We start from the raw sequence: 25957 nt of genomic DNA, 5'->3' as shown, positions 1-25957 counted from the left end.
ACTAAATCGCTTTTAGTACGTTTTTAAGGTTTCATTTTAAAGATTGAAGAATTTTCGTAAAGTTCAAAACTTTATTGCTTGTAATAATTTCTCTTGAAAATTGTCACATTTTATAACTTTATTTTTCTCGTCAAATATGATGATTATTATTATCATTATTATTATTATTAATACATTCTTAACGGCCCGTCAACACATAAAGGCCATAAAGGGCCATTAAACGGTAAAACACACAGCGATCCAAAAGGAATTAACATTGAACAAACCAAAAGGTAAAAGACAAATGTTACAAATCTTAAATGGGTATGTTAACACAAAATGTTAAAATGGTGCGTCAAAGTCTATTATAAAGACCAACATCTTTCAGGTAATGAAGAAATTTTCAAAGCCCAACAGTTTCAAAAAGGATTTTAGACATGTATTGTTACGATAAAAACGTTCTCGAGTAGACAGAAGGTCACTGCAGACCAATAAAAAATGTTAAACGGTTTAAACTGAACTGAACTGAACGGTGAATGGCTCATCACATCCTATGCACCAAGGATTGTGTAAGGTATGTATGACCCATCCGAAGACGGGCAAGGATCATACATGAAGAAGTTCTAGTCAGTTTGTTTCAGTGTCAGTTAATACATATGTCAAAGTTATGTCGCGACCTGTGACGTTGGCATGAATTTGTCAGTAATTCGTCAGAGAGGTAGTCAGTTTTATCGAATCAGAGTTACGGTACCCCAACTTGTCAAAAGTGATGCATCGAACGGTAACACGAGGTGACACGAAAATGCGCATGCCCGCGGGAAGAAAGGAAATTATCACTTCCGTGTGTATGTTTACACTCTAACAGGGATATATCGGCATCTGTAATCAGACTTTGCTCGTAAAGCTTGTAATACCTTAAGGCGACTAAGAGTACTGGCTCGCCCATTGATAAAATCAAGGTACAACTGTGACAAGAAGTAGCTTTCACGTAACATCAACATACATGAAATTAATATTACCCTATACTAGTAATTGATTAAATATGAGTGCCCGATGAATTGCTTGACGTTCAAAACGCAATGCATATACTGATATATTTCGGAATTTTTCTTTAGTGCACGCTTACTGCTGTATTTTGACATTTTGACGGTTAAGTCGCCTAGCCGATTTCATAATTAAGAGATTAACATCATTCACTCGTAGTATGCAGTATGATTCCTTGTTTGGCTCTACTGTATCTAACTTCAAGTTTCACCGAAAGGTAAAAATCACCTAAAAGTGAAACACACTTGTGTATCTTCATTTTTGTTGTTGAATGTAGAAGTTGTTACACCCCCTCTCCACACACAACGAAAAACAAATTAAAAAATAATAATAATATCGACTTAGGTACATTACTTGACACCGATGGTCCGTAATTTCTTTCCGTACAGATACATTAAGAAGGATGATAAATTGTCAGTAAAGTACATGTACATGTAGACATACTTTTCTTAGCACTGATCCATCAAAGATCAAAAGTTATGACTAAATTCGGACACATGTCCGGAATTCTGGAATGTATTTACTGTACATCTTAGAATCCACAACGATGAGTCTGTCAGTGAGTTTAAAGTCGACTACACAGAGTTAACTACATTGAACAGGTACAGATATGCTTGGCATTGCCCTTTCTTGATAACATACAGATACTTTTTGTATGGAAAAATTGAATGAGAAGTTGTGACATTGTTATCACAAATGGCAACGGTATAAATTTACTTCATGTTAATTAATTGTTTACTTGTCTTAGTGACAAACATCAACATTATGACATACAATGTAATGATAAAACAGATTCATTGAAACAAAACTCGCATAATGAAATCAAAGTATAAAGAACTTGAAGTAAATAATACTTTATACGAAATACTCTACATTCCAAAATCAAAATTCCACGTGGCCCGGAGCGTGGAGTAAAATGCGGAAGCAGTCAACATACTGACACTTCCTACATAACATACATACGTCATACCATAGTGACGGAGATGAAAAAAACATGTGACAAGAACCGACGTTTTTGATTGGCTCATGCAACCTAATGACGGACGATCTTTCCTTGTATTTCATTACTGGGGGATTGATATTTAACGCAGAGAGGACGTTCTAGAACTGGAACCGATTGTATACGAACTATCCAAAGAAAATTGTGATATACGAAAAAAAACTGAAAATGGAACGAAAAACTGTGATTTACTTTTATCTCTGTCTTGTGTTGATATTGAAATATTCAAATGGACAACAGTTTCCGAATCAACAATTTGGACAACAGAATAATGGCCAGTTTGCACCTGTTGCTGCTGGTCAGTTTGTAGGCAATGGACAACCTTTTGCGGGTAACAATCAAGTGCCTACAAATAATAATCAGGGAACGTTAGCAAACAACCAGACGCCACAAGGAGGAACGCAACAAGGAACGTTTCCAAACAATCAACAAGGAACGTTTCAAAACAATCAACAAGGAACGTTTCCAAACAACCAACAAGGAACGTTCCCTAACAACCAACAAGGAACGTTCCAAAACAATCAACAAGGAACGTTCCCTAACAACCAACAAGGAACGTTCCAAAACAATCAACAAGGAACGTTTCCAAACAACCAACAAGGAACGTTCCCTAACAACCAACAAGGACAATTTCCTAATACATTCCAGGGAAACCAGTTCGGACAACCCGGAGGAATTCCTACTTTCGCTGGACCAAATACACAACCACCGTTTAACTTTCAAAGTAATGTAGTAGGTTTTCAAAACCCAATTGGAGGCTTTAACACACTTGGAAATCAGTTTGGAAATCCTTTCATTCCTGGGAATAATTTTGGAATGGGAGGTCCTTTCGGCATTGGACCAGGGGCTCCGGGACCAGTTCAAGGCCCCGAACAAGGTATTTTCTACCAAACTTCGTTAAGGTATTAAATAGTAAAAAAGTATAATCTAAACATAGTTCATCAAAAAGATATAGAAACAAAATTATGTCTCAAAACCAACTAACATAAACTGTTATAATACATTTTTTTTTATAATTTTGATAATTGTTTGATGACATGCAGGTGGTTGGGTGGCACAGTAATAATACTCTCGCCTTTCACCAAGGCGCCCGGGGATCAATTCCGGGCACGGATGTGAAAAGGTAGGGGTCACCTACCCGACCACTTAGGGTTTCCCTGGGTACTCTGATTTCCTCCCATCCTTCTTGGATTGTATACCAACCTGTTCACCCAGGATCTTAAAAGTAAACAAATGAGGAGTTTGAGTAAATCAAGCGAAAACGTTTCATTGTTGCCTTGCTGTTTCATTCAGATAATATTAGGTTAAATCATATGCTGCCCACTAAATGCAACTTATGATATACAAATTTGTATTCAATTTGAAGTAATTTTACAACTTAATCTATAACATTCGTTTTCACATGGAATTAAATAATCGCTAATAAAGTATGCTTTCAGAAAATGACACAAAATAAACATATCAGCGACGGTAAATTAATCAAATTAATACAATCAGTCAACATAGTTTTGGCATTAAAACAATTACTCTAAAAAGCAGAATATAAGCGGTATAAAACCATCAAATGTGGAGGTAATCAATTTATACTTAACTTGGTTACATAATTGTAAGCTGTATTAACAAAAAACACCATGAAAATCACACGGAATAGCTTTCTATTCAATGAGACGTTTCTAGTCTTCATTTCCAAGTTATCCTAGAAATGTAGTTTGAATATCAATGAGATGTGTTTTCACATATTCCGAAAGAGTAATAAAAAAGATAAGAGACGTGGAAGTGTCAGTATAATTTATGAAAATATACATCGATATGTTTCCGGGAGAACGTTTTCATTGAGCTATCAGTTCTCAGTATAAGGTGACCGTGATGGAGTGTAATAAACGATTAACATTAGTCTCAATTATTTTTTCAGGCGGACCTGGTGGTCAGTTTTCTTTGGGAGGTCAGCTGTTTATGAGTTTATCTCAGAACCCTATGAACTACCGATATGCTACATGTCGGTTTAATTCTTCGGAAACTAAAATTGCTGGTAGAGCTGACTTCAGACAATTTGTAAGTACATTTGGATAACCAAAATATAAATGTGAATTATTTTCCCGGCATCCATTTGACTATCCTTATTTATATGATACGATTATTTGACGTTTCTTTTAAAAACTACAATTTGTTGATATGATACGCAGCAATTTCTTTGTCGGTCATGGTGACACCTTTTTTCTTTATATTTCGCCGATTTTGATGATACATTTTCAAACGGAGTATATATATATATATATATTGTAGGTATTTGGAGATTTCCCAGTGGACATCCGTATCCAGGTTTGGGGTTTGCCTACCTCTCCTGTAGACACACAAAGGGGGATCCATATCCATGAATTTGGAGATACTGGAACTAAATGTTCGCGTGTCGGACCTCATCTTAATCCTGCTCAGACAAGGCATGGCGGAAGGAACACCTTCGCCTTGTAAGTTTTCCTTTCTGTCTCCCCCCCCCCCCCCCCCCGATCGATGCCGTTTATGCTAAACTAAGTGATAACCAAACGTTTAATGGTGCATTACCGACATGTCCTTTCGCCGATTCCGTACCAAACAACTAACGTAATTAATTGATAACAATTACATAACATCATTTATTGATACATTTTTTCACGATTTTGAATTACATGAAACGGCAGCAGTCCAAAGAAACAGAACACATTTTAATTTTATCAGTAGATCCAATCAAATACATACCGTAAACAAACTATTTGTTCACAAATTCGATTTGATTTGTTTGATATTTTCTAGCTTGAGACACGTCGGTGATCTTGGAAACATGCTCCAGTCCCCGCAGGGGGTGACGTCCACCCAGTTCCGTGATGGAGTTATTTCCCTTCAGGGACCAACCAGTGTTGTAGGACGTTCTTTAGTGGTAAGTTTAACGACTAATTCTTCATTTAAAACATATATATATAATCTGTTAATGATATTTTTATTAATATGTTATCAACAAGATGTTATATATAATGAAAAGATACGATATGATATGATAAACTATTTGTCAATCGATCTTAGGATACTCTCTAACTTTTCTATTGGTGTTAACAGATTAAATACGAGCGAGATGATGAGGGTTTCGGTACCAATGTGGACAGCCTACAAAATGGTAACGCCAGGACACCCATCGCCTGCTGTACCATCGCACGCTCGGGACCTGCTAACTGGAACAACCCATACACGGAAGCGGAGTTGATGTCGCTGAACGGTGGAGGGGCAGGTCTACAGTCCAATTTTGGCATGTCTAACGGTGCTGCAGGTATGTAATATGCACCAGAGATAATGAAGTTAAGTAATTCTGAACACCTATTGATAGAAGTTTTAGAGTGGTTTCTCCACCATGCTTTTACATTTGCACTCTGACTTAGAGAATGTAAGGCTCCTAATTTAATGATAATTTGCAAAAGTTCTCCAATTTCATTCTGTAACAGAGTGGGTTTCCGGTATTTGTTTTTATTTGTGCTTATGAAACACAACTGTGCAGGTGGTAAATAGATAATTAATCACCTTTTCACAATTGAATTTTCCCCTTGATTATTTTTAGACGAGTGGCTTTCTGGCTTTCGTGTTCAACTTTGTATCAGTTCACAAAAATATAAAGAATCCTTTTTTCTGAATTTTGTAGGTGCCAATACTTTCGGAAACACGGGGAGTCAAGGATCTGGGTTCAACTTTAACTCACAGAGCGACGCAGGTACTCCCGCTCCTTCTCCAAACCCTCAGGGAACGGGTAACAACGCGTTCGGATTCCTCGGAAATAACGGCAAAAAGTAAATACAGAGGCATTCCGAATTGTGGAAAGCGTGCGTTCAACAATATACCACGTACACAGATGTGTTGATTTGTTCATCTTTATGATGTTTCTGTTGTGTGTATATACATGTGACAACTTAGTAACTGAAATGACAAAATCATGTCATTATTTCAACAAATTGCCAGTTGAAAAAAATCTAGATATTGCATATTTTTTTACATGTGGCCTTGTTTATCAGGAAATATCCATGCTTTACACAATGAATTAAACTTACACATTATGTCTCGACTTGAATAAGGATAAAAGTAACGCTATTTCAATTGATTTAATTTATTTAAATCAGAACCCGCCAAATTTTCGGTTTCTCCAGTTAATATCAGCAATATTCAGTTTTTCAGAACTTTCATTTTCGTGCTTATATGTTAGTGTCGCTTTAATTTTGTACTGATGCTGTGTCGGTAAACTTTGTTGCTTTATTATTGTTCATATAGCAGGTATAAAATGTGTGTTTTGGTTAGGGCTGTTAAATGGTTTGGATAGGTAGGTCGTCATTTAAAAACAAACAAACAAAAATAACCTATAAATTTTATGAAGCAAATCGTGTTAACCAGATGGCAAAAAGCATTTTCGTGGCTTTAAAAGTGCTAGTTTGATATAGGCAGGTAAATAATATTTCAATGGTAGGGCGACAAGTTATCCTATAATATCTCACGAGAAACATCTTTAAAATATGAAATGTACATTAAATAAATTAGGAAGATTCTATGCAGGGTCAAATGAAGACTGTCACAAAGCATCTTAAGAAGATACGTCTTAGGGTAGAACTTTTCAGGGTACGTACGTAGATTGAAAGACTTTCAGAGCAATGTAAGAATCAATATTACAAGGTAGAACGAAAGCTTCAATCAGAGGTAAAGCATGGTATTGGTTTCGATATTTTAAAACTCGACTTGTGAAACCGTATTGGAGGCTTTAGATTATACTACATTGTAGTTTGGCACTGCTAGTTACGGTATCGTGTAACGCCTGGACGTTTTAGAATGATAATGCAACTAGCATGTAAACCGCGTTTGTTATGTTTATAAAAAATATATTACATGCTGAGGTATACTGAATTATAACTATGGATTCTGAAATTGTTCACAGTGAACTTTTCATTTTAGTTTACGGATAAAAAAATGATTGTTTAGAATTTACTCATTAAGTACACTATTATCATATCTAATTTTTTTAAATCCTTCAATATTGTTTTCAGCGAGACAGCTGATTCAGAATCATAGTTTTTACATTTTATTATCTCAGTAGCTTGGAAAAAAACACAAAAAATTCTTGACTGTATATGAAGAAAGATTCAATTCCGTTTCATTTAAGATTTATGATTTTGTTAAGTAAGCTCGATTCAAAAGTGAAATCGTTATAGTGTATTCACAATGTACATGTAATAGGAATTGGAAACTTCTAGGCAAAACATTTTATGTATATCATGTTCACCATTGTCCCTATCGTGTCTAACACAATACATCACCTTCATTTTTTATAATAATAATTTGTGTAAACTACGTTGTTTTTGTGTAAACCTATGTGTATACATCGTAAGTGTTCTTGTATCGTTTTTTTTTACAATTCTAAATTCATGTTAATTACAACAGACTGACAAATATTTCGTGCCTTGATGGTCTGCAATTGCATGACTTACTATATCATTATCTATTAATTTCGGTCACTTTGCATTAAATTACTAGATAATAAATGAATAAAATTACATAATTGTTGCAACTTTTCTTTTTACAATATGTCAAATTTTACTCAAGTTGAAACAATCAAATTTAGCCTGTTTCGCATTGATCTGGACATATCAATACGTCCTTTACATATTTAGTGAAGGGAGAGAACCATTACACGTATTTGTTGCTAAGCTTCAGGCTAAATAAATGTAAAACAATTGCTCCAGATTCGCATATCATAGATTGACGAAGAAAAATAATAGCGCTCATAATCATCAATAGACCAGATATGACACTAAGGTAATTTTTTAGCAGAACCGATTTGTTTTCAATGTTTTGATATCTCCACGAGACCTTGCAAATGTTTGCTACAAAATGGCAAGCAGTAACTTTTTTATCCTTCAACTGTCAGAAAATGAGAATCTCGAACAATAGCGCCCACTAGAAGTATCTGCTACAGAACTGTCTGTGGACTTAATTCTTGAAACCATGGGTACATCAGGAGGATAGCAACAATCTCCGTGGCAATTTAGGAAGGTTGCTTCTGCCCAGTTTGAAATGGAGACAACCGAAATGTTAATTCTTCCGCGGTGCTGCCGAAGAATGTTCTTTATTTCTAAAAAATAGTAACAAAATCAATCATTAAAATCTATTTTTTATGATCCTGAAATTCAAAATGTTGGACAATATTTTTGAACTAAATCCATTCGACTTCCACCAGTTCTAGTAACTTCATAACCGAATTTGTTCGTAATATTTAAACAACATGTCTGATGATAAACCGAATTGTTCTTGAGAAAATGAACAGATATCTCAAGAGCAACTCAACTCATACCTCATCAAATCGACCAAAGTCTATACTCGTATGTATGGGGAAGGCCTTTATAGGCTTTTCCAGTTGTCCTTTATGCTAACGTTTCTAACGTTTAGAAAAAGTCGTGTCTATTAATTTTATGATTATATATTTTTGGACTTATCGTCACTTATCCGGCTTCAGTCCTGTCTCCATGATAACCTAGCAAGGATTATAATAGGATTATTATAAATAATTCTTATTTCCAAGAACAAAACAGATATATGTCATTTTTTCTTTTAAAACTATTCTGAAATCTGACACTTTGAATGTATTCATCAGCGGGTGGTCGGGTGGCGAAGCAGTAACGCACTTGCCTTTCATGTAGGTGTCCGCGGTTTGATTCCCAGAACGGACGTGAAAAGCTAGATGGCATAACCACTACATATATTTTGCAGAGGTGACTGGGAAATATTTTGAAATATCAATCAAGCTAAAGAGAAATTCTTTCTGGTCGAGTGGTATATTGCGGCTAGTATTTACCAGGGTTACAAGTGTTTGCAATATATTTTCAACTTCACGGCTTAAACCAGAACAGTATATATAGTGATCGAGGCCTGCAGCTCCTCAGAATAGAAATTTGGAAGGCGAGTCGACTTCAACTGATTTCGTACAAATGGGTCGTAACAATATCAAAACAGCAGAGTGTGTGAACATAGTCATATCTGCGTGTTAAAGATCACAAATAGTGTGTCACCATATTCTCTATTTAAGGGGTTTGTTGGAGATTATAATGTGAAACGGGACGAGATTAAAATTTTTGGATTTGTCACAGGTTTGTTGAATAAAAGGTCCGGAATAAACATTTAAAGTACAACTTTGTCTTAATAAAGAATGCAGTATAAAAATATACCTTCAGGGTAGATTTTTCCAAACTTGATAATATTTTTATATACATGTATGTACAGTTGGGTTGTAAAGTTGTGTTTTCCTTAAACTGAAGCAACGTTATTAGGAGATCGAGATCATCTAATTTTCATTGTTTATAAGTTTGCTCCCGTAGGAGCTAACAAAAATTGCACTTGCGGCCATATTTCAGGCCACAGTGCGGGGTATTGGGTATAGTTTTCAACTAGCAATAACCACGTCTCGGAAAATCCTCATCGACTATGGTACCGCCACTGCGCAAAGCTAAAGATTACAACACAAGGCTGGCCTATATATATCATGTTATATATATCATCATGGGTGTGTAATGATATGTATAATTGTTTTTTGTCATTTCAGTTTGTCAAAGATATAACCTCTGTTTCAGATTTTTGCTGTAGATTAAATCAGTAATTATATATATATCATATTTATCAAATTTCATTTGAACACGTGTTAAATACAACAACGTTTTAGAATTCATTCAAAACTATAGTCTTCACGATACGTTGTTGGTACGTATACAGATAACTCTTTCTGTCAAAATGATCAGCTGATGTCCCTTTAATTGTATATTTTCTATTCATTTCATGATCGAAAACTTTTTAAAAAAATTATTTTTTTTATGTTTTGATTAAAGTGCAAGATATATAAAACACAAACAGGTCATGAGAAATCAAATTAAAAAGATGAAAGGGAGATAATTGGAATGATATTTTTTAATTTCTGAAAATAAGGGCGACGCTCTAAAAAGAACTTCAAATGCAGTAATAGCAGGTGAGTCTCTAGAGTCCGACAATCACCTTGGAGCAGTGAAATCCGTCCGCAAATGTAGCAACCTACTTATATATAAATGCCTTAGATACAGAAAGAAAACATATTTTGATAACCCTATATGTGAGGTGCAAGACATTTTAAGATAGTTTTTTTAATTAACATAAATAGCAGATATATGAACACTGAGGCATTAATTTTCTGCGTAATTCAACTTACTTAACTGTTGTTAAGATTATGTCATTCAAATTTAACGACACTGCAAGTCAATTACCATGTGAAAATGTGAAAAAAATACTCTAAAACACGCCACTGTTTGTAGAGGAAACGATAATAATGTGTGACTAAAAGGAATATATATCTAGTACAGGAATGATGTTTCGTTTCATTTACATATGAGATTTTAAGAAACGAGTTTCATGTTTTGCAACCTGGCGAGCAAACATTTAAAGTTCGTGACTAGTTTCCTAAATTCTCACATCAAAGGAAAACTTATTTACGATTATTCTTATCACATAACTCAGAACGTTAATTTCTTGACATTTTTAAAATTGTGGAGGACATAATCTAACAGAGGTAGCCATTTTGTTGCGTCATTGTCCATATCATAACATCGCCATCAATTTCTGGCCGATGAAAACAGCGTTCTAGTGTTTATTACACTAGTGAGATATACGTAAAATTATTACATTGGCGGGTTAACTAAATATGATATATCCAAAGTAACATATATGCTCTGTTTTCATATCTTATATCATTTTATGATGTAAACTATACTTCAATTGTGCAAGATATTAATTGTACATTGGTAAAAAATGGAATGAAAAAAAACCACTCTTGAATAAATTTTAGTTCTAGAAGCTTCTGTATATAACTTTAATTTTCTATCAAAATGTGCAATTCACTTGTGTGTCTTTTGTACAACCTTCGAGATTGTAGGTGGACTCCTACATGCCACGTTTTAATTCATTCGCATTGTGTCATTGTTCAGAATATACATGATGTACTTGAGTTGTTCTATAATTATCTATTAAATGGAAATATTTTTTTTAAATGGTAGTCAGCTACTGGGCTTTAAAATTTAGGCCCTTAGCATCACTGACGAATAAAAAGACGAAACAGCTGCAGATGCAGTTTAATTCAATCTCTAAGATTGCAAACTGTCAAATTAAAAATAACAATTTCAATGCGAGTTACTTCCCCTACCCCACTGGATCTCGTGCTAACGCCTAATCGAAGAAAAATGATTTGTTCTGTGAGTGGTGTCACTGTCTAATAATGCAAAAGAAATTGGTGAAATAAAAATATATGGGAATTGTTAGTCGATGAATCCTTCCTAGGAGAAGGATTTTGGAGTGTTGAAGTATCATTTATCAGTGCACAAATGTAATTTCAAGAAATTTTGAATGACTTAGTAAGCTTTCAAGGGTCCATATGTATAGAATTAGTTTTTAGTATTAAGAGTACGTCTGCATAGATATTTCTGGCCGTGTCTTTATTTTCATATTTCAAATCTTCATTGAAAAGGTTAGGATTAAAGTAATATACTGAGTAAGGTATCGATATGTATTTCAAACACAAAGTTATTATATATATATTTTTAAAACCAGCATGTTGTGTGGTAAATGTGTTTAAATTGTTTAAAAATGGACCAAGCCAATTGAACTCCGAAAAATTCCAATTCAAAGTGAGATTGATTTTCTTTTAAATCTTCTTTAAATGTATGTAAGCTAAAAATGGCAATTTGAAGCATCTGATCTTGGCTAATTGATTGAACGCAGCCGAAGTCCTTAAAAGTGGAAAAAAAAGCGCGGGATGGTAGATTCAGGATGATGCCATGCAACTAATAGATAAAAAGTAACAAAGGGAAGTAACTATGGGGTCAAAATTGTGCTTTGAAAATCAATCAGAATATGTTCTCAGTCTTTAAATGATTTCTATGCAAGTCGAAAAACATCAAGTCTTGTTGAATCATATAAACTAGTAAGATATATATAGTACATGGTTGTATTGGATGCAAGTGTAAAAATCGCCGGGAGAGATTTGTTACCTTTCTGAAAAGGCAATACGGATTACCCTCATACAACAAGATAACAATTGTTTGTAACTGACACCAGCGGTACATCTTACACCATGGGTTCATAGACCATCGGCCAACTTGTGCCTTCGGTTGATAGCTTTGGTTGTTACATCCAGATATCAACATTAGGCAAAGGCGGAATCATCAATTTTAAAATCGAACTGTCTGACTTTTTCTTCGCAGGCACTTAAATCCTGGATCTCACGAAATATCTATTAATAGGAAATTATTGAAACGAAACGAGTCTTGGATTTTCTCCATTTTCTCTCTTATCTTTTATCTGGCGAGATGTAATGAAAATGAAAAAAAAACCGAGTCAAGTTTCATGTATCTCCTATGAAGTAAAAGGAAAGTAAGATGTTTCTACATGTACCTGATTACACTGATCGATAGATTAGATACCTAGTGATTACACTGATCGATAGATCAGATACCTAGTGATTACACTGATCGATAGATTAGCTACCTAGTGATTACACTGATCGATAGATGAGATACCTAGTGATTACACTGATCGATAGATTAGATACCTAGTGATTACCTAGTGATTACACTGATCGATAGATTAGATACGTAGTGATTACACCGATCGATAGATTAGATACCTAGTGATCACACTGATCGATAGATCAGATACCTAGTGATTACACTGATCAATAGATTAGATACCTAGTGATTACCTAGTGATTACACTGATCGATAGATTAGATGCCTAGTGATTACACTGATCGATAGATTAGATACCTAGTGATTACACTGATCGATAGATTAGATACCTAGTGATTACACTGATCGATAGATTAGATACCTAGTGATTACCTAGTGATTACACTGATCGATAGATTAGATACCCAGTGATTACCTAGTGATTACACTGATCGATAGATAAGATACCTAGTGATTACACTGATCGATAGATTAGATACCTAGTGATCACTCTGATCGATAGATTAGATTCCTAGTGATTACACTGATCGATAGATTAGATACCTAGTGATTACACTGATCGATAGATTAGATACCTAGTGATTACACTAGTGATTACATACACTGATCGATAGATTAGATACCTAGTGATTACACTGGTCGATAGATTAGATACCTAGTGATTACCTAGTGATTACACTGATCGATAGATTAGATACCTAGTGATTACACTGATCGATAGATAAGATACCTAGTGATCACACTGATCGATAGATTAGATACCTAGTGATTACACTGGTGATTACACACTGATCGATAGATTAGATACCTAGTGATTACACTGATCGATAGATTAGATACCTAGTGATTACACTGATCGATAGATTAGATACCTAGTGATTACACTGATCGATAGATTAGATATCTGGTGATTACACCCATCGATAGATTAGATACCTAGTGATTACACTGATCGATAGCTTAGCGACCTAGTGATTACCTAGTGATTACACTGATCGATAGATTAGATACCTAGTGATTACACTGATCGATAGATTAGATACCTAGTGATCACACTGATCGATAGATTAGATACCTAGTGATTACACTGGTCGATAGATTAGATACCTAGTGATTACCTAGTGATTACACTGATCGATAGATTAGATACCTAGTGATTACACTGATCGATAGATTAGATACCTAGTGATTACACTGATCGATAGATTAGATATCTGGTGATTACACCCATCGATAGATTAGATACCTAGTGATTACCTAGTGATTACACTGATCGATAGATGAGATACCTAGTGATTACACTGATCGATAGATTAGATACCTAGTGATTACCTAGTGATTACACTGATCGATAGATTAGATACCTAGTGATTACACTGATCGATAGATGAGATATCTAGTGATTACACCGATCGATAGATTAGATACCTAGTGATTACCTAGTGATTACACTGATCGATAGATTAGATACCTAGTGATTACACTGATCGATAGATTAGATACCTAGTGATTACACTGATCGATAGCTTAGCTACCTAGTGATTACACTGATCGATAGATTAGATACCTAGTGATTACACCGATCGATAGATTAGATACCTAGTGATTACACTGATCGATAGATTAGATACCTAGTGATTACACTGATCGATAGATTAGATACCTAGTGATTACACTGATCGATAGATTAGATACCTAGTGATTACACCGATCGATAGATTAGATACCTAGTGATTACACTGGTCGATAGATAAGATATCTAGTGATTACACTGATCGATAGATAAGATACCAAGTGATTACCTAGTGATTACACCGATCGATAGATTAGATACCTAGTGATTACACCGATCGATAGATTAGATACCTAGTGATTACACTGATCGATAGATTAGATACCTAGTGATTACACTGATCGATAGATTAGATTACACCGATCGATAGATTAGATACCTAGTGATCACACTGATCGATAGATTAGATACCTAGTGATTACACTGATCGATAAATTAGATACCTAGTGATTACACTGATCGATAGATTAGATACCTAGTGATTACACTGATCGATAGATTAGATATCTGGTGATTACACCCATCGATAGATTAGATACCTAGTGATTACCTAGTGATTACACTGATCGATAGATGAGATACCTAGTGATTACACTGATCGATAGATTAGATACCTAGTGATTACACCGATCGATAGATTAGATACCTAGTGATTACCTAGTGATTACACTGATCGATAGATTAGATACCTAGTGATTACACTGATCGATAGATTAGATACCTAGTGATTACACTGATCGATAGATTAGATACCTAGTGATTACACTGATCGATAGATTAGATACCTAGTGATTACACTGATCGATAGATTAGATACCTAGTGATTACACTGATCGATAGATTAGATACCTAGTGATTACATAGTGATTACACTGATCGATAGATTAGATACCTAGTGATTACACTGATCGATAGATTAGATACCTAGTGATTACACTGATCGATAGATTAGATACCTAGTGATTACACTGATCGATAGATTAGATGCCTAGTGATTACACTGATCGATAGATTAGATACCTAGTGATTACACTGATCAATAGATTAGATGCCTAGTGATTACACTGATCGATAGATTAGATACCTAGTGATTACACTGATCGATAGATTAGATGCCTAGTGATTACACTGATCGATAGATTAGATACCTAGTGATTACACTGATCGATAGATTAGATACCTAGTGATTACACTGATCCCTAGTGATTACACTGATCGATAGATTAGATACCTAGTGATTACACTGATCGATAGATTAGATGCCTAGTGATTACACTGATCGATAGATTAGATACCTAGTGATTACACTGATCAATAGATTAGATGCCTAGTGATTACACTGATCGATAGATTAGATACCTAGTGATTACGCTGATCGATAGATTAGATGCCTAGTGATTACACTGATCGATAGATTAGATACCTAGTGATTACACTGATCGATAGATTAGATACCTAGTGATTACACTGATCGATAGATTAGATGCCAAGAGTATTTTCTTATTAAACTGATCGATACAAAATCTGAAAATCTGTTTCTCTCTTTGGCTTTCTTTAATTAAACCACAGTGTCTGTAGCGTCATGAATTGATATAAAGCATTGAGCTGATCACATTCTGATGATGTGATATGCGTCTTATAGTGAACGGGTCATTTCCAGTCCCTTTAATGTGTAAAATTAACTTATTTATATTATTATCTAAAGCATCTAATTTTCATTGTTTATAAGTTTGCTCCCGTAGGAGCTAACAAAAATTGCACTTGCGGCCATTTTCAGGCCACAGTGCGGGGTATTGGGTATAGTTTTCAACTAGCAATAACCACGTCTCGGAAAATCCTCATCGACTATGGTACCGCCACTGCGCAAAGCTAAAGATTACAACACAAGGCTGGTCTATATATATCATGTTATATATATTATCATGGGTGTGTTATTATATGATAAATATTTTTTTTACCAATATTCCTATGTCAAAAATATGGCCAATGTTTCAGTATTTTATCTGTTAATTAAGACTGTAATGATAGCTTTTTAATAATTATCAAATTTATTTTAAACGCGTGCTAAATATAACAATATTTTAGAATTCATTCAAAATTTCAGTTTTCACAATACGTTGTTGGTACGTATACAGATAACTCTTTCCGACAAAATTATCAGCTGATGTCCCTTTAATTGTATACTTTCTATTCAGTTTGTTTTGTCGAAAATTCTATTTTCGATTTTCCACTTTGTTTTGCTAGAAGTGCAAGGTATCTAAAAACAGAAACTGGTCATGAGAAATCAAATCAGGTCTGAATGGGAGATAATTTCATTTTTATTATTAATTCTAAAAATAAATGTGACGGAATTTATAAAAAAATATATTTGAAAAGGACAGTTTCTGTGAAGAAATAAATCGATCACATTGAGAGGAGATGAAACAACTGAAGAATCCCTAAATGGAGACAACAATCACCATGGTCAGTAAAATCCATCAACGAATGCGGTCAAGAACTGCATTGGTTTGGAATGAAAAATACTGTAGATATAGAAAGAAAAATGAGATATTCAATAGCCAATACTTTAGGTGTGTGACTGTTTAATACACGATAAAATAATTTCTATTTTAAACATGGCAATATTTTGGGTTATTTCTCTCATGTAATAGCCGATACTTTGTGACAGCAAACAAACAACCATCTTAAGCAAGAACTGACATAAAGTTGTACATACAGCATCATTAAGATATTTTTAAAAAATATGCTTAAATAAGATATTCTTTTTGAAGTTGTACTGCTAAAGTCAGGGAAGTATTGAAATTTGCTTTGGGGAATGGGTTCCACATTCGTCCAGATGCTGTTGGGATAAAAGGCCTAGAACCATCATGTACAGTAACATCTATACTTTATAAAGAAAAGAATGCAAGAAGGATTTCTTTTGGGGAGTTACAATAAGTGGTATTATTCTTATAAACAGACAGTTGGGTTGTTAATTCGTTCAAGGTTCCAGACGTGAAGAAATTTATTAGGAGATCGAGATCATCTAATTTTCATTGTTTTATGTTTGCTCCCGTGGGAGCTAACAAAAATTGCACTTGCGGCCATATTTCAGGCCACAGTGCGGGGTATTGGGTATAGTTTTCAACTAGCAATAACCACGTCTCGGAAAATCCTCATCGACTATGGTACCGCCACTGCGCAAAGCTAAAGATTACAACACAAGGCTGGTCTATATATATCATGTTATATATATTATCATGGGTGTGTAATGATATGTTTAATTGTTTTCTGTCATTTCAATTTGTCAAAGATATGACCAATGGTTAAGAATATTTTTCTGTAGATTAAATCAGTAATTATATATATTTCATGATTATCAAATTTCATTTGAACACGTGTTAAATACAACAATGTTATAGAATTCATTCAAAACTTTAGTGTTTACAATACGTTGTTAGTACGTATACAGATAACTCTTTCCGACAAAATTATCAGCTGATGTCCCTTTAATTGTATATTTTCTATTCAGTTTGTTTTGGCGAAAATTCTATTTTTCGATTTTCCACTTTGTTTTGCTAGAAGTGCAAGGTATCTAAAACACAAACTGGTCATGAGAAATCAAATCAGGTCTGAAAGGGAGATAATTTCATTTTTATTATTAACTCTAAAAATAAATGTGACGGAATTTATAAAAAAATATATTTGAAAAGGACAGTTTCTGTGAAGAAATAAATCGATCACATTGAGAGGAGATGAAACAACTGACGAATCCCTAAATGGAGACAACAATCACCATGGTCAGTAAAATCAATCAACGAATGCGGTCAAGAACTGCATTGGTTCGGAATGAAAAATACTGTAGATATAGAAAGAAAAATGAGATATTCAATAGCCAATACACAAAGTGTATGACTGTTTAATACACGATAAAATAATTTCTATTTTAGAAATGACAAAATTATTTCTCTCGTGATACTTTGTGACGGCAAATAAACAACAATCTAAACCAAGAACTGAGAACCAAGAACCAAGTTCTTTAAAACGGCGACGTAAGGCTAAGTTCATCTGAAAACTCGCTTTTAGCTAGAGCTGTTAAAAAATTATTAATGCATGTGAACGAGTTAACCGCATTCCCCACCTTTCCTCCTTTGTACTATATACTCCCTTATTCCCTCCTTACCTACCCTCCTTCCTTCTCTTCAGTCATTCCCTTCTGTTTCAATCAAAAATAATTATATATATACATGCATATTGTTACAATGCTTGTTGTTTAAGTATCGGTGCATAAACTATGTAATGGAGAGGGCTTTATAAGTTGGTAAAACTTGTGCCCAACCCTATTGTACTAATTTTCTGCAATACAGTGATTATTAAATCAAAATCAAGAAGTGACTTAAAGTTGTTAAAGTTACATAAAATGATATCATTCTTATAAACAGGCTGTTTAGTTGAAAATTCATTAAGAAACGTACGTGAACACACATGTTTTAGGAGATCGAGATCATCTAATTTTCATTGTTTATAAGTTTGCTCCCGTAGGAGCTAACAAAAATTGCACTTGCGGCCATATTTCAGGCCACAGTGCGGGGTATTGGGTATAGTTTTCAACTAGCAATAACCACGTCTCGGAAAATCCTCATCGACTATGGTACCGCCACTGCGCAAAGCTGAAGACAGTGAATGAGGGCTGGCCTATATATATTAGGTGTGATATATTATAATGGGTGTGTTACAATATGATAAAAGAATTTTAAATCGAAATCACTTTTTTTTTAAAGAATATTTTTATATCAGAATTGTTTCTATTTATTTCATGAATAATTACAAGCATTTGTTTTTGTTACTTATTTAAAGATAAATGCTTTCTGAATGAAATATTGTTTTAGAATTCCAAAACCGGCACATTCACATACGTTTACAATACGTTTATTTGAGTAAGGGTAGATAAATCTTTTCAACATCATTTTCATTGACTTATTTCCCTTTAACTGTCGTTCCAGTAAATAGTTACACGGGTTGCAGTATATACATATCATTAATAATTCTTCCGAAACAAACTTAAGTTGTTGAATTATTAAAGTATAGGTGAATACACCCCTAAATATTTTTTAACATTTCTTTTGATTTACCAATTTAATAATAATAATAATAATACGCGCCTGCTAGATTTAAACAGTTTAGGGAACGAACATCACTGGCGAGTCGTATAACACGCTTAGCTAAAACAAAAACACTACAACCATGTCATTCTAGATTTATATTAAATGTGCTGTATACTCCTGTATCTTTTTCAGAAGCACTTAACAAATATTAGATAAAAGAAATAATGGAATTTAATGATGTGCTGAAGTATTTAACAATACTATTTTTTAAATTCGGACACTCGTGATGGAAACATTAGTTAAAAAAACAATGACGTCTGCAATAGTAACGGATATCTTTATTGGGTCATGTTGCAATATTTCTTAAATTACAGAAATTTACATTAATCCCTTATAATCCATCAGATACTATCGCTGACTTAGATATATCCGTGTTATTACTAAAGATACGAGTCATCACATACACTGTAATTATTTCGTGTAATTCTTAACTTTTATTCTTAGACATTTATTTTTTTCAAATTGTTATTACTATGACCAGCACAATGTTGACTCTAAAAATAACTCAATTGTGAGCTATTTAGAAAATAAAAAACACAAAACATGCCACGCCCACTTTCGAAATACTTTAAAGATACGTAATTAACATATGTAGTTCCTATAATAAATATATTTAATAAACATGTTCTTAATGAATATATATTTCATAGCACTGTTGGTCCAATGCTAAATAATGATCGCATTTATATCTTTGCATTTTATATAAACGGTATCCGAAGGTTGATATAAAGTAGACGCTCACAAAATACGAGTGATGTCATTCCATTAGTACGAGTTACCTCCCCTCTTTTCATTTTAATCTACCTTATATCCACACGACCGAATGTTGCAGTTAAAAAATATATACTCGATATCCCTATGAACACGGGCTAAGTATGTCCTTCTTGTTATCATTCATGACTCGTAGATATGTTTACCGATGAATGACAGCTCTAAATTGACAATTCGTGTACCGGTATACGCAATGAACTTCGATTTCTGACCGATATGTATCCGACATCATTTGCGATTGAGGTAAACCTGTTTGGAAGCCATATTGGCCCGGACACTAATGGCGGTTGAAACTGTAGACAGGTGCTTCATTCTTTCCAGGTTACATTTTTGCCGGGGAAGGTGTTTAAACGTAAAGCAAAGGTCACGTGTAACTTTGCACTAAATTGTGTTCATAGAGAGGGTTACTGTTGTGTTGCAGTAGATACACATATATACGGAAGTGAAAAATTCGTTGGATGTTGACAGTTGAAGTTGTAACCCCATGTCCGAGAGAATTTGGATTGTATAGAGTTTCTAAACCCGATAATTGTTGTGACAACAAGTTAAGCCAGACAAGATCAATTGGAATAGTGAATGTAGAGGTTTAATTAATATGCATCCGTTGAACATTGGATAATGTCGCGATGCGGATAGGACAAAATGACAACTTGGACAGTCAAAATATCAGGGATAAGTTGATTGAATCCTGAATACAAAACCAGGACATCCGGTCAGCATCTCTCGTACACGGACAGGTCAGAGAGATGGCATCGTTTGACCCAGAATATAGAATTAGGCTTCAAAAGGTGGAGGAAAAGCTGGTGGACTCAAATTCCGAGTTAAATGTGAACGGGCTATTGGTAAGTTGTCTGTGGTCACGGTTGGCTAGACGTCAAACCAACATTTTTGTCAAGTTTGTCATCACCATAGACTAATATGCTGATGCTGTCTGGCATAACTGTGACTACTTTATGTATAGTTATTTAATAACAAAATTAGTTGCAACATGTATACATAAAGTACAACAACCTGCTGTATCAATGACCCTTAACATGCATAGCATTTAATTACTATTTTTGTTTGCTGGCATTTGAAATAAAGCTACAGGTTGTACCAACTAATTGTATCACACAATTGTTTTCACCATTTAATTTATCAGTTATGTTATAACAGTTATTAGTCGGTGAAGTCCTTACTATAAATATATTTTCCATAATCCTATATAATGCCACCCCATGCTACTGTAACGTCATCCTCATATGAATTAAGTTATGAAATAACATATAATGCATGCAACAGGAATCTCACATGTGAAAATGTGATCTTTGTCTTCATAGGACCATAAATCTACAAAAAAAAACCAAAAAAAAACTTGACAGTTAATGGGGGCAGAGAATGCTGGATACAGGTTGAATTGAAAAGGTTCAAGCATAAAATATGAAAATGTACCCATCATGATATTAAAGTTTCCTGTCTGAGATTCATGGTTCTCCCTTGCCATGCTTGACTGCAGATTGGACTGTTGGTCCTGTGGTGACATAAACATCAGTTCCTTTTTTTCCCAAGTAATTTTGTTGAAATCAAACTTCTTAAAGACATGTGGTACTGCATTAATAATTGGCCTAGAGTTAGCTGCAGAACCATGGTGGAATTGATAACCTGCAGATAGTATATTTTGAAGTAAGTTATCCTTCATAAAACCAACATCAGATTCTGGATTTTGATGGAGCCAGAAGCCATTCAAATTAAATATACAATTTACATTGTTATTACCAGATATATTAAGGAAATTATATTTTGTTCTTGTTTGAATGTATTATGATGTAAGTCATATTTTGGTTTATTTTTTAATATATTTAACTGAACCTTACACAGAAGTATGTCTTTTTCCTGGAAGCATCAATATCATGGAGTTAAGTCCTACAGTAAATATCTGCAGTGCATATATATCAAACAAAACACAGAAGTTGGCAGTTTTAAATTTTCTGGTTGAGAATTTTAAGATATGAAACATGACTTTTAAAACTAGTGTAGAGGTTCTAGTATTATGGATGGACAAAGTAGAATAGTTAGGATAAAAATATAAAGTAATATAATGAGTCAACAATCCATATTTACACCAGGATTGGTAATATATTGATTTTGGTATGGAGGTTCCTAACATGTGATAATATACAAAACAGTGTGCAGCTTTAATAAGTTTTGGAAGAAGAAAGTAAAATATATATATATCCTTCCATATTTACCTAAGGAAGGAGCAGAAAGAAACCCTTGTGTTTGTTTTAATTAGATTACATATGTAATTATAAAGAATATTAAAAATTACCATTTTTTCTGCAGAAATAAATTCATGGTGGTGAGGAAATATTTCAGTACAAATAAATTTGGTTTATAAGACTGTATCTACTTGAAAATGCCAGATTATTATAAACATCTCTGTCATTTGCCTGTTGAATTATGACCTGGATCTGCCATCTGCCTGTGTAGACCTTTAAACTGAATTACTAAATATAAATATATCCTGGTTCAGATAAGCTATTTATATATCACTGCTTGCTACACTTATGTGCCCTTATGTTTCATATCATCATTACAAGAGGCCTGGTGTGGAATTTAGTAATTCAATAGCTTTATAATTAAGTCATAGTTGATGAACAGCAATTAAATAGTGAATATCAAATTTCCTTTCTTCAAAACATTTTATTTTGGTTTTCAGTGGTACATTGGTGATTCTTTCTGATAACAGATTGTACCTGTTGATGTTCTCAGTTTTTGCATTTAGTATCAAGCTTGCAAGACTTTATACAAAGTGGATTCATTGCTTTAAAAACAAATTCATCTGACCTTCTCTTCATTATTGCATTCTTGAAGTGAATGTATAATGGCCACAGGGAAAAAGTTATGAATTTATTTATAAAACAATACCTACAAGTACCAGCTGTGGTTTAGTCTGAAGGACTGAAGCAGCTTCTGCTCTATAGATGTAAGACAAACCAGTAAACAATAAAGATACTTAACCTACGAAATGTATCTGTTATATATACGTGTGTGGCTGTGTGTTCTGTAGCCTGTACTGGTGTAAGGTTCAAATTCATTGAACATTTTGCCTTAACATTAAAAGTTGTTTAGCATTGAGCCTGAATGAAGGTAAATGCTCATATTGGTTTGAACAATCTTCCTAGTATTTATTATTATAGTTTTTGTAATGTTATCAAATCTGTTGATTACTGTTTACGCAGACAACGTCTGGTTAAGTTATGTCGGAATACAATCAATCCTTATAACGTTTCAAACTTGCGGATTATTATAGTACCTGTACACAAGATGTCTACAGATCAGTGGGGAAGTGTGTTCCATGGGTCAAGTTCTCAAGAGAACCTTATATTAGATAGAGACTGAACTATCATAATGTATGTAGGTCAAGCCAAAGGTCACATTTTAAGTGAACTTAAACACAAGGTCATAATTTATGTAGGTTAAGTCAAGTTAAAAAAAATACTCATGTCTCAGAGGTCAGGTTATAACATACATAGATTAGTTTGATCTCAAGCTCCGAACATGAAGGTAGAGAAACATGTATGTATTTGAAGGTCAAGTCCAAATGAGACCTCAAATAAAGACTAGAGAATTTATGTATGTAGGTAAAGGATCAAGTCCCCAATAGATTTCAGAGAAGTGCTAGAATATGTATTAATTTTTGGCTGCGATCAAGTTATCAAAAGACTTTAGATAGAAACAAGAACATTGTGTAAATTTCTCGGAGGATATTACATACTGGAGCATTATGTATGCAAAACTTAAAATGTTTACAGTTTTCGAATGAATATGAAAAACACTGATGTTTTTCTCGATATCATTTTACCATCAAAAGAAATGCGGTAAACCTGCGGTCAGTTCGAACAGGCAGGTAGTTTGAACATGTGATTTTTTCAATAAAAACAGTAATTTTGTGTCTGGTGATAGTTTGAATCCTTTCTAACAGGGTAGTTCGTTTTACTTATATTTTGAATTGTTAGAATATATCATGAGACTGCATGTATTTCTAATAATAAATGCATTGGCGTCGCAATAATCGCTCTGTGTGGTCACAATACACATCAATGTAAAACACTGTGGGTAGCAGGCTGTAAATGACCATGGTAAGCAGTTGATAGGATAGATTATACACGTACATGTCATTTAATTAGCACTGATTTAGTGTGATTAATTTCACATCTTGCTGTAACATTGTGTGTTCGCCAGCTGACACAACTCGAAGCCCCAATGTTGTATTACAAGCTAAATGATTGGTAAAGGACCATGGGATGTCAGCATGTGTTTTGTCAAAGAACAACATTGTTTCACTTCACATTTTGATAAGACAATCACGTCAAAACTGTCTCAATAATTGTAAGATTCAAAATATTTAACAAACATTAATAATCTGTAGTCATAGTAAGTCTCAATCCTCACTCTGCATACCGATATGTCAACGCTAACATCCGCCAATATACAAACAGAAATGTGCATTTTACAGACTGGATTCTCTGTCACGGTATCCAAAGTTATAAAGATCAAAATGAAACCTGTGATTTCTTTACAGGCGGTTAATATGTATTGCAGTACAGTGTTTAAAGAGATAATAATGTCAAAATTGATCCCCCAGAAATTGTAATTTCCGACCGGTAGTTTCCTGTCCTGCTAGGATGCTTTTAGATGCTTCGTCATAATTTTGGGCAATGTCGACCTTGAGAGTTCAAACTCTAATTCATTTTCATGAGCATAATTTCGTATAAATCGAACAGGTTCAATAATATTTTATTAATTTTGTTCAAACTGACAGAAGGTTTACCATAACTTGTGTCAGATTCGTTCATAAGACAATTTCCTTTAGTAAAACAGTAGATGAAGGACAACCACTTTCGTTGAATCATGGAATATGTTGGCATTTTGTTGTCAGACACTACATAAGTTAAAAGTTAAATCTGTTTGGCAGTCATTAGCACTAGCTGTGGAGGTGGTCTGAGGTTAATAATGTTTGCTAGTCATAATTACCTGAGTGTGTCACTCTGGTGGCGATTAATTGCACACTTACACTGAGATACAGTAAGTTATATACATGTATGACTCATGAATGTTTGTTATATTTCTCAATTAGTGGATATTTGACATGTATGCTTTCTTCATATTTGCTACATGGATTTATGATTATCTTTATTATGGTTATATAATTTATTTTATACTCAGGTTCTGGAAGAAACACATTTTCTATCTTGTGATTATTAATCATACATATTTTGGGGAGTTGATCATCAAAAATAGGCTAGTCTATTTGAGAATGTACAAAATGGAGATATACTTAACCATGATGTCACCTCTAGAAAAGAATAACCTTTCACTCAATAACATTGTGGCAATACCACCCTCGGAAATAGGTTTCTCTTTCCCCTAGCCAAAAAGGTTATTTTTGATGCCCCTCGATTGTAGGATTGGGGACATATTGTTTTTGTGCTGTTCTCAACTTTAACCTTGCCCATTACCATTGCACCGGATTAGTTAGGGCTTTTATATTTGACATGTTTGTTCCTTAGCTTGTGACAAGACCTTTCTGATGGTACGAAATGTTTTGACCCTGTGATCTTGACCGTGACCTCTGACCTACATTTGAAAATTTATAACCTTGGCCATAACCATTGCACCATAGGAGGTAGGGCTTTCATATCTGGCATGTGTTTTCCTTGTGACAAGACCTTTCTAGTGGTATGTGACCTTGTTTGTGACCTTTGCCCTACATTTGAAAGTTGTATGTTTGTACATGTAATTGGACATGCATTACAGTTTTATTGTCCCACTTCAGAATTTTGTTGAGACCAGGGCCCTAGTGTTTCATAAACAGATCCTGTTTTTTCTCAAAATTTAGGAAAAATCAGGAATGAGCAGCTTTCAAATT

At 34.1% G+C, this 25957-nt stretch overlaps 2 protein-coding genes and 4 non-coding genes across 6 annotated transcripts in view; 2 read left to right on the top strand and 4 right to left on the bottom strand.

Annotated features, from left to right (window-relative positions):
* The first annotated feature begins 2191 nt into the window (after positions 1 to 2191).
* LOC132547180 (uncharacterized) lies at positions 2192 to 5833 on the top strand. Its single transcript, XM_060210941.1, has 6 exons — positions 2192 to 2900; positions 3936 to 4075; positions 4307 to 4488; positions 4811 to 4934; positions 5111 to 5318; positions 5685 to 5833. Exons 1-6 carry the CDS (start codon positions 2192 to 2194, stop codon positions 5831 to 5833), a joined length of 1512 nt encoding a protein of 503 aa, XP_060066924.1.
* Positions 5834 to 9384: 3551 nt separating this feature from the next.
* On the bottom strand, positions 9385 to 9523 carry LOC132547182 (U4 spliceosomal RNA). The gene has a single exon (XR_009554096.1). It is a non-coding gene; the product is annotated as a U4 spliceosomal RNA (small nuclear RNA).
* Positions 9524 to 15864: 6341 nt separating this feature from the next.
* On the bottom strand, positions 15865 to 16002 carry LOC132547184 (U4 spliceosomal RNA). The gene has a single exon (XR_009554098.1). It is a non-coding gene; the product is annotated as a U4 spliceosomal RNA (small nuclear RNA).
* A 1178-nt stretch (positions 16003 to 17180) lies between these two features.
* LOC132547183 (U4 spliceosomal RNA) lies at positions 17181 to 17319 on the bottom strand. The gene has a single exon (XR_009554097.1). It is a non-coding gene; the product is annotated as a U4 spliceosomal RNA (small nuclear RNA).
* A 1324-nt stretch (positions 17320 to 18643) lies between these two features.
* LOC132547181 (U4 spliceosomal RNA) lies at positions 18644 to 18782 on the bottom strand. The gene has a single exon (XR_009554095.1). It is a non-coding gene; the product is annotated as a U4 spliceosomal RNA (small nuclear RNA).
* Positions 18783 to 20438: 1656 nt separating this feature from the next.
* The window catches only part of LOC132547136 (rho-associated protein kinase 2-like), a 48974-nt gene continuing 43455 nt past the window's right edge, over positions 20439 to 25957 (top strand). The window contains exon 1 of the mRNA XM_060210891.1: positions 20439 to 20888. Coding sequence (XP_060066874.1) covers positions 20793 to 20888 — 96 coding nt within the window. The 5' untranslated portion in view covers positions 20439 to 20792. The remainder of the gene's footprint in view (positions 20889 to 25957) is intronic.

The sequence above is a fragment of the Ylistrum balloti genome, unplaced genomic scaffold, assembly GCF_031769215.1.
Source record: "Ylistrum balloti isolate Yb309-2 unplaced genomic scaffold, AGI_CSIRO_Ybal_v1 Utg369936, whole genome shotgun sequence".
In the NCBI taxonomy this organism is placed as follows: domain Eukaryota; kingdom Metazoa; phylum Mollusca; class Bivalvia; order Pectinida; family Pectinidae; genus Ylistrum; species Ylistrum balloti.
This window is presented reverse-complemented; position numbering and strand designations above follow the sequence as displayed.